At 34.8% G+C, this 14,782-nt stretch overlaps 1 protein-coding gene across 6 annotated transcripts in view; it reads right to left on the reverse strand.

Moving 5' to 3' along the window:
• Window positions 1-4,927: 4,927 nt before the first annotated feature.
• Asb5 (ankyrin repeat and SOCS box containing 5) overlaps window positions 4,928-14,782 on the reverse strand; it is a 72,369-nt gene continuing 62,514 nt past the window's right edge. For 5 of the 6 annotated variants that reach the window (XM_004852958.3, XM_087217020.1, XM_087217019.1 and 2 more), the window contains 6 exons: window positions 12,747-12,826; window positions 9,927-10,034; window positions 9,059-9,209; window positions 8,745-8,879; window positions 6,325-6,516; window positions 4,928-5,541 (listed from right to left, as the gene is read on the reverse strand). In XM_004852958.3, coding sequence (XP_004853015.1) covers window positions 5,414-5,541; window positions 6,325-6,516; window positions 8,745-8,879; window positions 9,059-9,209; window positions 9,927-10,034; window positions 12,747-12,826 — 794 coding nt within the window. In that variant the 3' untranslated portion in view covers window positions 4,928-5,413. The remainder of the gene's footprint in view (window positions 5,542-6,324; window positions 6,517-8,744; window positions 8,880-9,058; window positions 9,210-9,926; window positions 10,035-12,746; window positions 12,827-14,782) is intronic. The other variant, XM_021264948.2, reaches the window with a different exon arrangement.

Consider the following 14,782-nt stretch of genomic DNA (forward strand, 5'->3'; position numbering starts at 1 on the left):
AAGAGGCAGGGATTTCAGAAATCTACCCTCAACAAATTCAAGATATAATTGCTTTATCTCTGAAACTATTAACAATAATGACTGGTAGCAGTAAGGTTTACTGGGTCACTATTTTCTGTACCAACTGCATAGCTCCCTTCCAAGACTATGCAGTTCAATTTGAGGACCATTTTGGCTGCTCAGACTTGCAAAGTTGCTTTAAAGCTTCACACAGTTTAATTGCCTCATGTAAATTATTCTATATAACTCTGTGACAAGGACCTCAATGGCAGAACTAGTTAAGCAGACTGATAGATTCCTGACTAGCACATGTGACATTCGCTTGATGGCTCCTCTCTTGGCTATTCTCTAAATATTTATGGATTTGCCCTTGTGTTGTGAGCACAAAAGAAAAAAATTGTTCGGTGAGCACAACAGAAGGAATTAGTAGCCTTCTAATGCAAAGATTTCCATAGTAAGTTGCATCATCTATTAGTTCCTGTTTCCTTTCATCTTTAGTATGAGTATGTTGGACATACTCAAAAAGGCATTTACTCACCTCTCTTTTTTGGCATTAAGAATCTGGTCTGAAAAAGACTAGTGATGAGTGATAGAAAGCAAGAGACTTTTGATATTATATCTGTTGATAACCTTTTGCTGGCTTAAAACCAGTTAAGCAGATATATCCATGAAGAATTTTCATCTTTTGCGAGGGGATGTAGAAGTTTGCATCTTATCTTGCTTATGTGCTTTAGTTACTTCTTTTTCTTTCAAGAAAGAGAGGCTCCTTAACATTATTTTTAATTAGAGGGAATGAGGTGTTATGGGAAGTCCAGAAGAGTTCATATTTAGTGCTCAACTATCCTAGTGTCCTGTAAACTCTGAAAATTCTGAGATTCTTCTATCTCACTGCTATTGTGGCTCTTAGCCTGAGATTGTTGCTGCCTCAAAATAGAGGAACAGCAGGCAGGTTAAAAGGGAACATCCCTGAAAAAAAAAGCCCAGTATCAGTATAAATTTGTGATTTTCTGGAGATCTTTCTCCTCCCTCTCCCTCCCTCTCCCTCTCCCTCTCCCTCCCTCTCTCTGTCCCTCCCTCCGCCTTCCTCTTCTCTCTCTCTCACCTTTCTGTGTGTGTATCTTTTACAACACAATCTTATTCTTGTGGCATTTCTATCTCAAATCAGTTATACAGTGGACCCTTGAGTTATAACCAGCCTCCCATGTGAACAAGTTGGGTTACAAGCAGAGTTTTAGTTTTAGCTTAGGACCAAAGGCTTGAGTTTGACCTCAATGCTGGTTGAGACTTAGTGATCCAGAAGCAGGTTGTAGTGGGCTACAGACTCTCCCAAGGAGAGAAAGTACACCAGAGAGCCAGATTCCTGATGTTCTTATGGAAGGAGACCCTCCTTCCAAACAATAACCACCTTCCATTTCATCCTCCCTTCTTGCAAGCCAAAGATGTCGACTTGAATGGTGAGTACTGTATGAAATTATTGTTTCTGATAAGCTAGGAATATTTTATAACATTTTGGTGTATACACTAGGAAAATTATTGGTGTTCCTGATAAATTATGCATCTATACAACCCGTTTTTATTATGGAAAGGTTAAGGGGTACTTTGGGAGGTTTGAAATGCATTATGGGTATTTCCACTATTTCTTATGGGAAAAATAGTTTTGACTTACAACCAGCTTGAGTTACAACCAGCCCTTGAAAATGAATTGAGTTCATAAGTCAAGGGTCCACTGTAATTGCTTTATGCCATATTTTTCCAACATCTTACATCAGAGAATCTCACTTACTTATCTATCTTTCAGTGCACAGAGGGCAGCTTTTGGAGGAAAATTCCCAATCATATCTGAAAGGAGGTGGAACATGATCCATATTCCATGTGCTGGACTTGTTAGTGACTATAAGTTTAGTAAATTTTTATGTCACATGTTATGTTACTCAATGAAGTCATATGTATTGTTACTCAAATTCTTTGAAATAAATTTATTATTTAATAGCATCTTTGAGAAGACCATCCTAGTATGATTGCAAGAATTTATGCTGCATTCTAGGTCTTATGCAGCATGGAAGGGATAGACATCTAACATCAGCAAGTAGTGGAAAATGAGTAAGGAGACTTCCATGGTGATTGCTCCAAAGGACTGGTGTCAGGGATCTCTAACTCCTCAGATGTCTCCTCTGCAAACCTCTAAATATTTGAGTCACTTATACATGCAGCCTTTCCTTTTTATCTTTGCAATAGGAATGATGATTATGAAGCAGTTGAATTTAACATCTTTTTCCTGTTCTCATGCTGTGAGAAATGATGCTCTTTTCCTACATACAATCACTTACACCCTTAGTGGCCAGAACAGAAAAGAGCTTTTGTGTTTCAAGCTAATTGAAAAGGCACTTGGTAGTCCTTAAGGGGAAAGAGGTAGACAAATCTTCTACTGAGGAGGAGGAAGGTGTCAATATGAACATGGCGCAGCCTACAATGAAGTCATAAACTATAGTGGAAACAAACACACAAGTAAGTTTATTCTAGTTATATGAATGTGAGTAGAGGGTCGCAAAGAGAACAGATGGGCACGTAAACAGATTTGGTATTCTGAGTTACTTCATGAAAGAGTACTATTTTCACCTAATTATTGGTACAAATGCAACAGTTATGAAACAGAAGATGGAGTAGGTGTTTTTTAGGCACAGGGAACAACATTTGCAAAGGCCAGGAGACAACACAAATTGTAGGAGTCTGTTTTTGACTTTTGTATTAGTAGCTTTCTTAAATCAGGGTAAAAGCTTTTTGTGTTCTGACCTAATCCCTGTCTCAAGTCATCTGCCTAAGACTCACTCTCTCAACACACTTGAGTGTCCCAGGGGACAGACACTGCCAAGGCCCAGTCCAACTGAAAGGGGATTTCACAGAAGTCTCCTGGACTTCAGATACCCTCCTAGGAGAAATGAAGTGCAAGGAGGACAACTTGAATTGACTGAGTTCATCTGGAAATCTTAACGACTCGAAAGACTCAGAAATCACTAAATTCACTTTAGTTTACTTAGAAATGGAAATTAAAAATTAGGTTCTGTTTAGAATAGTCTTTTCGCACATGTGAATTTGTGGTTTATGAAATTTGTACTCACAATATACACTTCTCATAGATGAAAAATTACATTTAAAATATTTTAAGGCCCCAGAATTACTTATTAAAAGTCACTGAATATGAATGCAGACTTCAAATGGGAAGAAACTGATCATTTTAAAAAGTGAAAAAACAGACCTATCGAGATTTCATGATTCATAGAGCAGATGGATAGCTAATGATTTTATGAGCAAATTTTTCATCAATATTGAAAGTCTGAAATGTTTATCTAGGTTTCTGAGAAAGAAGGGAAGCCTTAAAATAACCTAAGTGACAAGTGACAAAAAAGAAAAAAGGGAAAAATCTGGGAAAGAACAGTAAAACGCTAGGCATGGTAGCCCATGCCTGGAACCTTGGCCCTCCAGGAGGGTAAGGCAGAGAATAAGAATTTTCAGCCTCACCTGAACAACTTAGCAACTTAGACTCTGTCTCAAAATGAAATAGAAAAGGAAAAAGCAATGGAGATGTTGCTCAGGGCGAAGGCCTTGGATCCCATCTTGGGACTGCCAATTCAAGGTGAAATTAGCCATGAAAGAGAAGAAATTCTAAGTTAGTTTGTAGATGAATAACAGTTATTTGAATTGGATGCCATTTTGTAAAGTAGATACTTTGAAACTTTCATTTCTGAAGAGCCCTATGTTTCTATTTAATTTCTCAAAATCATCAAATCTATGCTGTGGTTTAAAAATACTAGACATTAAATATTTTCCCTTCCAAAATACAGTATATATATTCTATATTGCCTATCCACAGAAATTATTTCACTAATCTTAATCTTATGTTAAATGGTAAATTATTTTACTCTTTTCCTTTGAGCAATTTTGTCCTTGGGCCTTAGTGTATGAGTTTGTACGTGCACACGATATAGTGTATGTATGTGGGGGATACATTTTGGATAAGAAGACCTCTGAGGTACTGTATCTATTTTTTGCTCCATATTACTCTACTCTCATGTTCATAATACAGTGACTTTTAAAAGATTTATGCAATTGAATCATATTTTCCATCCCCTTTCATTCTAAAATAAAATACTATTTAGAATAAAAAGTGTTTTATTCCAAGAAATGATAATCTCATCCTAACAAAGGTATGATACATTTAAATCTGAGTGTTTCTTTGATAAGACAGCCATACTGAGCTAAGATAAAAATGTACAGAAAATTTTAATGTCCTTTTTCATATTTGATGTTTACTTTTCTTATTTCACAAGACTAACAAAGAAGAATGTGTTGTGTTACTCTTTCAATCTAAGCCTTTACCTCTAATTCAGGAAAAACAATAATAGAAGCCTGTTCTACAAAAAAGTAGCTTTCATATCTAATTACATTTAATGAGGTTATTCTATAATAAAACCCTTCTTAATGCACATTATTCTGGACATTACAAATATATTAGACTGAGATGTTCTGTAAAACAGATATTTAAAGGTTCCTAACCATATATAATATATTGTTTAACCAGTAAGCCACAGCTTTCTTTCTATTTTTGAGATCAAAATTTTCTCCCGTGTAAGCAAACCACTAATGATTGATAACTTCTGAAATAGAAGAAGGGTGGAGTAGTGTTATGAAAACACTGAAGAAAGGCCTTAGGGAGCTGCTCTGGGGAAGGTCTTAAAATAGCTTTAGCAGGTGGAGGATGTTCTAAATATCTTAGGGTGAGAGGGCAGTGCTCACTTTCAGTCCCACTAGTTACTATAAAAGATCTATTTGCTGTGGAGAAAAGACTGAGCTCTTTGCGCAGAGCAGAGCAATTTATCTTTTCCTCATGAACTGATCATTATAATGACAAGTGCACATTCACCATAGTAGATTTCCTGAATGAGAATCATCTTTATTTCAAACAGCATATTAGTTCCTTTTTTCTAAACTGTATTCATATGTTGCATCAATAGTAAAAACACAGAGATAAGCACAGTAGCCAAAACTAAAGTTAATCCATTATTTGGAGAACATAGAACTTTTAAAATACAAACAGCATGAAATTAAAATTTTAGTAAGAGTTTATGTTTTTCTTTACATGCTACTTTGAAAAATATATAAAATGGAGAATTTCTAAATTTTTCTCAACAACAAAAGGACAATAAGGTATAGATATTTAAACATATTATAATCCCAAAACAGTGAAATTCATAAAACAAAAGTACTAATTAGTATACTTAAAATGAATATTGATATTTTGCTGCTTCCCCATGTGATATCAACTCACTTTAGCCTAGCATATATTAAAAAGAAATATTCATTATGAAAATGAAATAGAAATCTTTGATTTTCGAAGAATTTAGAATTATTTCACTATTTATCGATACTGTAAGAAATTCTGAAGTAATGTCGGTAGCTGAAGCTGGTAGATAAGATGCAATCTTGGTCTTCCTATGCAATTTCGGATACAGAGTCGGCAAAGTTGGCAAAGAGAGCTTGGGGTAGCTACAAGAAGACATGAATATATTTGTTAATTAAAATCAAAATGAATTTTATAATTAGTGACATGAAAGAGATCTGCTATGCAGTGACTTTTACTAAATAGGATAGTATGACAAATACACTATGAACATTTATGTAAGCATTTGTATTGCTTTCAAGATCATATAACCAATATACATCTCATATTATTAAAAACATTATCACCTGCAGGATTATGAAATTATTGTTGCATTCAAAGCCTCAGAGACAAATTCTTCTTTTGAAGGAGATATAAATCAAAAGCCCTAAGGAGTGTTCTACACTAAAAAGGAAAATTTAAAAATTATATATTTATTCTCAAATTAGGTCTAATTTTAAGCTGAAGGAAATTTTCTTCTACTCTCTCAACCAGGTTTAAAAATTCTATTTTAAAACAAAAGACTTAAGTGTAAAAATTTGTCTTTGTCATTTCCTTATCATGTTTCTTCAACACGTTACAGAAGACATATGCCTTCACAAAATAGGACATCAGTCATTGTACCAGAACTATATATTTATGCATTGGCAAAATAAGCTAAATGTATTTAACAAAGGGAATTTAGAAAGCTTAGAAATGACAAAAAAAGAAAATTTAAATCACCATATTTTCTTCATAGATAAAACCTAAGTTGAAAATGTTCTAATCTCATAAAAATATTCCAAATTATATGCCAGTATCTTAATTTACCTGCCAACAAAAACTTTTTGATTTCATCTATTTTAGGCAAATCTGTGTGTTGTATCAGTGTTCACATCTATCCCTCTTACCTTCATGTTGAAGCAGAACTCTTTCCACTGCATGGTTAGATGTAGCCACATCTATAGGTCGCAAAAGCTCTGCATTTTTTGCATTGATATCTGCTCCAAATTCTAGCAGTAAGTTTACAATTTCTGTACTGGATTGTTGAGCAGCAGCATGTAAAGGAGTATCCCAATATTTGCCTTTCTGTACATCAGCACCTATGTATAAATAGCAATGATAAATACAAAGAAAAATTATTGATGAATCAGTTACCTCTGAGGGACTAGAAAGGCAATTGAAGAAGGGTACAAGGAAGACTTATTCTTCTAAAATGAATTATTTATTTACATATATATTACTTATATACTTTTTGTATATTCCTTAAACATATACACTACTTTTAAAACATGGGTTTTGTTTGTTTGCTTGTTTGGGTTTTTTGAGACAGGGCCTCACTACATGCTTCAGGCTGGCCTTGAACTCACTATGAATTCCAGGCTGACCTCGAACTCGTGGCTATCCTTCTGGCTCAGCTGGGATCACAGGAGTGCCCCACCACACCCAGCATATATTACATATAAAAAAGGCTTAAACTGGAACATCTGGAGAAGTGGTACATACATTTGATATATTATTCTAAAATATTTTTCTATATGCTTGAAAGATCTCATAGAGACTTATAAATTTTTAAATTATTGCAGAAAAATTGCACCAGTATAAGCATAGCATGATTAAATTCATGTGTATCTATTTTCATCAAAAGTAGAAGTTCTTAAGATAGTCAAGAATTTATTACTTTATCCTTGTATTCAAAGGTAATTCAGTTCTTTAGTATTTTGAAAAACTCACAACTCTAGATATGTGAGCCATTTAGGTAAAGCATATGCTTTTCCTGCCCTGATTTAATCATTTAGTTTAAATCAATAAATGTAATACAGACATCAAATTGGTAAGTACATCAATGATATCTACATATAAAGTAATTTTTAAAAAAATGCTTACGGTAAAAAAATACAACCCTGCATCAGAAGTTATTTAATGAAAGTTATTTTGTCTTGGTGTAAGGACTGACAGATGCTGGTCAAGTGCATGCAACAAATAAATGCAGTTCAACACTGTAGAAATAATAATAATAATCTCACTTTTTGGTATATAAATAGTTACAATGTCAAGAAATCTCTATTAATAAAAATGAATAAGTACTTTTCAACTGTTTTCTGATACTATTTGTAAAAGTAATGATTATCTCCATTAAGCAATGTATTTTATGACTTCTTTTATTGCTGTTCTACTACTTACAAGTTTCAATAAATGCAATCATTTTCAATATTTTTACAGCAAATATAAAATGTTCAGGGAAGTAATTATATTCCATGCAAAAATTTCCATAGAGAAATTACAAATTCTGTGGATTATATCAATTTTATGAGACTATGGCCTGAAAATAACAATCAGCAATTACTAACAGCAGTTTTTCAATATTTTTAAAACTTCATTATAAAATTTTTGGTGGAAAGAATAATATTCCTCGCAAAATGAAGAAAGAGGATAAAATATAAACTCTACTGGTTATACCAAATTTATGGGAAAACATCGCTAGAAAATTGCAATCTGTTAGTAATTATTAACAGAACTCATGTTTAAGCTCTAGCTGTAATAAGAATGAAATAGATGCAGATCCTGCTTGCAAGAAATTTACAACTTAGCTGAGATAATTTGAGTAATACATAGTAAGTGGGTTTACTAAAATATATGTCTGAATATATTAAGGGTCAAATGAATATCATAAATAATAAGTAGAAACCCATTTGCTCATTTTATGTATATTCTAAGTGTCTGTACCACATGAGAGGGAGGCACTGTAGTAAAGAAAAGAAATGATGGCGAGGGGAATCATGATCCACAGCCCAAAGAAGCTCTTGGGTATGTGGTGGAAAAGACCATTATGATTTCAATAGATTAAAAATGTCTCTTGGGGGCTGATGCCAAACCTTGAGGAACTGCGTTATTTCATGACAGTGGAAAAGGATATTAAGTTATTTCATCTAAACAGGACAGAATGTGCAAAATTCAGGAAAGTGCATAAGTTTTTATGGTTGTTAGAATATAAAATTATCCAAGAAGTTTCTATCCCTAAATTTTCTTTTGATAGATTTGCTCAAAGATACATGTATATGTAGCAACTTTATATTCAACCTTGAGGATTTAAATTTCATGGCATTTTATAAGTAGAGCTTTCAGACTCCATTTACATACCCAACTGAAATTATATATTCATCTTTAAGTGTTATCAATAATAAAGTCCTTTTTATTGGTTATAAACTTAGAGAATGTTTACAAAGAGAACATTTGTAAAGAAGTAAGATACAATTTTGAAAGGAGCTGATTTAGAGAAATAATTGCTTGTGTGTAGGGACAGAAAAGAAAATGTTTTAAAAAAAAGTACCAGCATAAAGAAGCATCCAGATGCAATGGTATTGCTGTGACATACAAGCAACATAGAGAGGTGTTCCTAAATAAGGAATATCTTGGTCAACATCTATGCACCAGGATATCAATATGTCGAGACATTCATGATGACCTGCCAACACAAAAGTACCAATGAGGTTCCTTTCACTCATGCCTACTCACCCCACATTCATCTTAAATCATGCTCCCCCTTGAAGTGTAATTCACCAAGAGAGAAAAGTGAAGCAGGGCATTTCAAAGACTCCTCCACCTCCCCTACACACTCTTCATTTACTCCCATAAGTGAGTTACCTTTACTGGCAGCCTCATGTGTGGGAGATGGGAGACAGGACTCTAGCTGAGCTTTGGCACCATATTCCAGAAGAAGTTCTGTACAGCTTGCACTGCCTTGTGAGCATGCATTGAATAATGGGGTCACGCCATCTATTGTGATTGCATTTACCTAAACCAAACCCAAAAGCTAAGAATAAGATTCATAAATCATACATGATTAACTCTGTTTTGAAATTTCAAAAGCCATCGCATCTGTCACCTGAAATAGTTGGGAAGACGTGTGCAGTAAATATGACAAAGTATACTTAGTTCATACCTATCAATAAGAAAAGCTTTAAAACTTCAGAAGATAGATATGATGTGGCAGATAACTCACAGGAATAGGAATGCAACTCATAAAACTTATGGAAAAAAATACTCAAGTACCAAATAAAAATTAATTAAATCATTAAGTTAGTTTCAATAGGAATAAATGAAGGAAAATGTAATATTGATGAAAATAGTGATGAAGTCACTGTGCTTACGACTAAACTGGTAAAACTGGTCATTCTGTTTCTGAGAAAGAATTTAAGGAAAATCAAGAAAAATTTAGGAAACATTATAGGTCCAAGGATGTTCATCTCTTGCTAGTCATGAAAGCAGAAAATAACCTAAAGAATATTCTCCATTATTGTGCACCATGTTACCCACTCATACAATGGTTGGAAATCCTTTTAAAAGCATGTTACATATTTACACAATGGTTGGAAATCCTTGAGAAAGCTGAGGTGATTCAGTGATTTTCCTTTTATTGTTACTGTCTTTTTAAAAGCTACTGAGGAAAAGGGAAGAACTCTGATTCTCTCAGTCAGTAGTTGGGACACTGTTGATATAAAGAGGTACTTACATTGGCTCCAGCTTCCAGAAGAGTTTTGGCACATGCTACGTGGCCTCCCAGGCAAGCTTCATGCAAAGGGGTGACATGGTCTATGGTTACTGCATTTACATTATAACCCTAAACATGACATAAATTGGAAAGGCAAGGAAAATGTTATATAACATTATCTCCATAAATATTGCTAGAGAATGATATATTTTAAAGATCAAAAAATCTCAGGCAAACCAGTTTCCAGTTTAGCAGAACTGGCCAGTTCAAATGCCACACAGTCATAATCTTAATATTTATTATAGATAGCTGTAAATTAAATTCACTAGAACTTATTACTTCTACCTAATTGTGTTTTGTTCCCTCTTATCCAACAACCCTCAAGTCTTTCTTTCCCTCACCCTTCCCAGAGCCTAGTATTCACTATTCTACATTCTGATAGATTTTTAAAGCTTTTTTTTACATATGATATTTGTCTTACTTTGTTTATTAACACTATATCCTCCAATTCCATTTTACTACAAAGGACAAGATACTGTTTTTGATGGGTGCTCAATATTCATATATATCACATTTTCATCCATTCTTCAGTTGATGGCTATCTAGGTTGATTGCATATCTTAGCTATTGTGAGCAGTACTACAATAAACATGGGAGTGAAGATATTTCTTTAATATGCTCATCTCATTTCTTTTGAAAGGCTCCAAGACATAAAACATTAATTACCATGATTTGGTCACTACACAGTTTATACTTAGTTTATACTTTAGAGTTTATGTATTGAAATACCACATTTCAGTTCTTAAATATGTACAACTATTAATGGTTGGTCAGAAATTACTTTGAAAAGCTTAAAGAAATAGAAATGAGAATTACTTTGATTTTATCATTACACATTGTATATAGGTATTGAAATTTTCACACTGTTGATCATAAATGTGTACAATTGAAACAACAATAACAAAAACTCCTTAGCCCCATTTTTATAGCACCTGGCTCAATGTAATAATATCTTAAGTATTTTGTTCAGTAGATTCTGGTATGTTCTCTAAATTTTGTTTTCTTAATTTTTTTGGAGGGAGGAGTGTCTTTATTTTGTTGTTGCATTGTAGAACTAAACATTGTTTATAGGTTAAATCACTTGCTTTAATTGAGGATCTATAATTAGAAGTTGTTCCAGGACAGAGGAAAAAAATAAACTTTAATGAAACTGCTTTGTAAATTTGTCACTAAATAGACATGATTAAGTTATATGGTAGGTTTGAGAACTGACTGTAGAGTCAGATTGAGGTTTAAAGCTGTGAATCCATTAGCCATACTGTTGGAATTTGGACGTATTCCTTAACCAGTAAATGTTAAGATTATCATGAGAATGACGAGATGATGCATGTAGCATAGTTATTAATTACAGTGCCCAGCACATAAAAATGTTAGGTTTTATTTTATTATTCATTCAAAACCAAGTAAAAATCTTTTAATTATATTCCAATTAACTCATTATATCAAACTAAAATAATTAAATATTAGGGTGTGAGATTCTTTACCTTCTCAATATCATTAATAATGTATTTTCTTTGACAATCATACCAAGCACTAATAGGAAGAACTTCAGGGCCAAATTCCTCCTAACTTATTGCAAATTACCATAATCTGTAAAACCAGAATGGATATAAAGAATCATAAAACAAAGACACTAAAATAATCACACCAAATCTTTACCACTAACAGGTGGAAATTTTTAAGATCCTTTAATTATCCCTTCAGAGACTATTTGGAGGCCACCCCAGCCTGCTGCACAGCAGTTGAGGAGAAAACAGAAGCCTGGGAGGGTGGAGGTTCCCTTTCCCAGCAGGCTCCCCGGCAGTTCCCACTCCTCCTAGCCATCCAGAGGTAGAAGATACACACCAAGAAATACCCCAGGACTGCTCTCCTCTCAAAGAGCTGCATGAGCGTCTCCCAGGGATTACCCTTTGAAATTACTGACCTTTTCATAGGTTTTTTCCTCCCTTCATCATCAAGGGATGAGTAAAACAAAACAGTCACATGGTTGTCACAGAACTGAACAGCTCTGGGGAAACATCTCTTCTCATTTTACAAAGGAGAAAATATAGCTCAGATAGTTTGTGGGTCACCTCAAGTGCCAGCCCAGGATCCAGTCTCCTGGGTCCCGGGCAGGACTGCTTAAACCCAAGGACCCAACTTTTTCTTTCTCATAGCCATCTGAAAAAACTCCTTTCTCCTTGATACTGGTGAAGTGACACTCAGAAGCGTGTGTGCATTTGAGCTTAAAATTAAACTGCACGGGGCCCAAGTCAGACCACTTTCTGCCTCAGCAGGGAATCTGTGTTTTCCAGTTTTCCTCTGCTGAATTTGATGAGCAGATAGGTGTAGAAATGAGTGTCCTGTCACTTTCAAAGGCAATTCCTCATAATACTGAGATCATCATAATGTAAAATAGCTTGATTTGTCCTCTGCTTTGATTACTTCTTTTGGGGTATTATTTGACTAAACTAAGCCTGCAATTAGCTGTACAATTGTATGGAGTTAAACATGTTTAGAATTAAATAAATAATGCGAAAATTCAATTATTAATTGCTTAAACATGTGTAACAATACATAAATATATTCTGTGAGAAATCTGAAATACTTATAGTATTATACCAAAGTATTTATAAAGGAATTTCAAAGATAAATCAGAAATTATTGACTTACCTTATGTGAGTTAAAATGAAAAGGCAGCAGTAAAACTTAAGCAATTTTATTATTTTTTAATTGATTTGCTTTGACAATGTTTTATGTTCATGGGAAGGGGCATATGTTAAGCTATATGTAATATTTTACCTGTGATAATAATGTTCTTAGTGCAAGAAGACGGCCTTGACTTGCGACTTCATGTAGTGGTGAGCGATCTGCCCAGGAACCTACCAAAAAAAAAAAAAAAAAGAGAAGAGAAAAGAAAAGAAAGAAAGCAAAATTTGTGAATGAAAGTAAACCCTAACAGGCACACTCAAGTCCTATGTAATATAAATTATTCATGTTCAGCATTCAACAAGGTGATTCATATACCAGGAAATTTGATTCTTATTTGAAGGGTCTACATAAGCAGTTTCCAAATCCAAAGGACCATAATGCTCTGAAACAGACCTAGCCCAGACTTACTACTGTACCTACTGAATTATGCTCCAAAGAGGAGGATGATTACAGGCATGAGGATGAACAAAACAAAACAAAATAAATACCAAACAAAAATCCTGTATTTCGTGCTTTTTCAGACAAAACCAAAAAAAACCTGTTTTAAATGTTTAGCAATCATAGCTGCCAGAACACTCATCTACCTCTCCCTTCATGAAGCCTACCCTGGTTGTCTTTCCTGTCCCCACACCTAAGCCTGTCCTGGCAATGAGCTGTAGCGGCTGCAACATACTACCAAGGACAGTTACAGCTGAGCTTCAAGTCTGAAATGTGCAAGGTGGACCCCAAAAAAGAGGTGCCACCGGTTGGAAGGGGCATGTGGTCAGCTGTCCTTGAAATATTGCTAATGGTGCTGAGGGTTCCTTTGCGGGCTACCGATCCTCCATGTGCCAGGTGAGGTTGGCCATTGGCACTGAACCCTTCCATCCCTGTGCCCTGGTGATTCCATACTGACCTACCATACCTCTCCAAGCTTTCCTCTTTTCATACATCTTTGCATACCCTCTGTCAGAAAAATCAGTCCCCTTGCATAAAAATCCTCTTTCTCTTCCCCATCCCCTCTAGACACCCAGTCACCACCCTGAGACACACCCACTTCTCTTATCTCCCTCACTCTGGGACAACCAAAGTAGTTTTAAGAGATCAGAGTTGAGATACAGTGATTTTTCTATACAATAATTTAAACAAGACCAACACTGTTGGGTCAATTTACTGGACATGAGAGATGATAGTAAAAGTTTGTGTGTGTGTGTGTTTTGGTGGCTTTAAAATTTATTTATTTATTTATTTTTGAGGCAGGGTCTGGCTTTGTAGTCCAGGCTGGCCTCGTACTTGAGGCACTCCTCCTGCCTCAGCCTCCCAAGTGCTGGGATTATAGGTGTTTGCCACCATGCCTGGCTGGTTTGTTAAACAGTTTGCCACATGTGTACCATCTCTATACATATTTACTTACATATATGCACACATGCTATATACATGTAGAATACATTTGTGCACACGCACGTCTGCACACACACACGGAACCACCTGGATGTAATTTGCAAACACTTCCCCTGATTGGCTCAACAAGTATCCAAGCCGCTTTGTTATTGAGCCATAGTACCTAAATCAAGTGCAGCAGGCTTAGTACAACCCTGTATCTAAATCAGTAAAAGTTTTAAAGTGATTAAAGGAGCAGATTATCCAAACCTGAATGGGTTGTTTAAAAGCTGATAAATAAAAGCAACACTGATAAGAGGGAAAATCTTCGCAATGTAATATGGTTGAGTTATTAATATCTGCCTTCCTGTCCACTACGTCTTCCTCCTTTAAATCCATAGGACACAATAAATCAAAGTGCTGAATAATTCTAATACAATTTAAGTAAAGCCACTTAGCTGTTAGAAACATGTTTTATGAAAAGCTTATCTAAACTTGTGTAAATACATTAAGTTACAGATGCATTTCAGAAACTATTTCATTATCCCTACCTTTCAGATCTCTGAAAAATTTTACATGATTCTACCAATGATTCTATGATATGGTCTTAACACAGAGCTTTGCCAGAGCACCTTAAATGACATCCAAATAATTCCTCTGAATAAAATGTGGGGCACATATCACACAGAAATGAAACACCCAAGTGAGCCAGTGCATGGGGCAGAAATCAAATGCCAATCATCAATCTCTTTATGTATAATGATACT

This window comes from Heterocephalus glaber, unplaced genomic scaffold, assembly GCF_053883595.1.
Source record: "Heterocephalus glaber isolate CG9 unplaced genomic scaffold, H.glaber_assembly_v1.0 deba00001461, whole genome shotgun sequence".
NCBI classification, from domain to species: Eukaryota; Metazoa; Chordata; class Mammalia; order Rodentia; family Bathyergidae; genus Heterocephalus; species Heterocephalus glaber.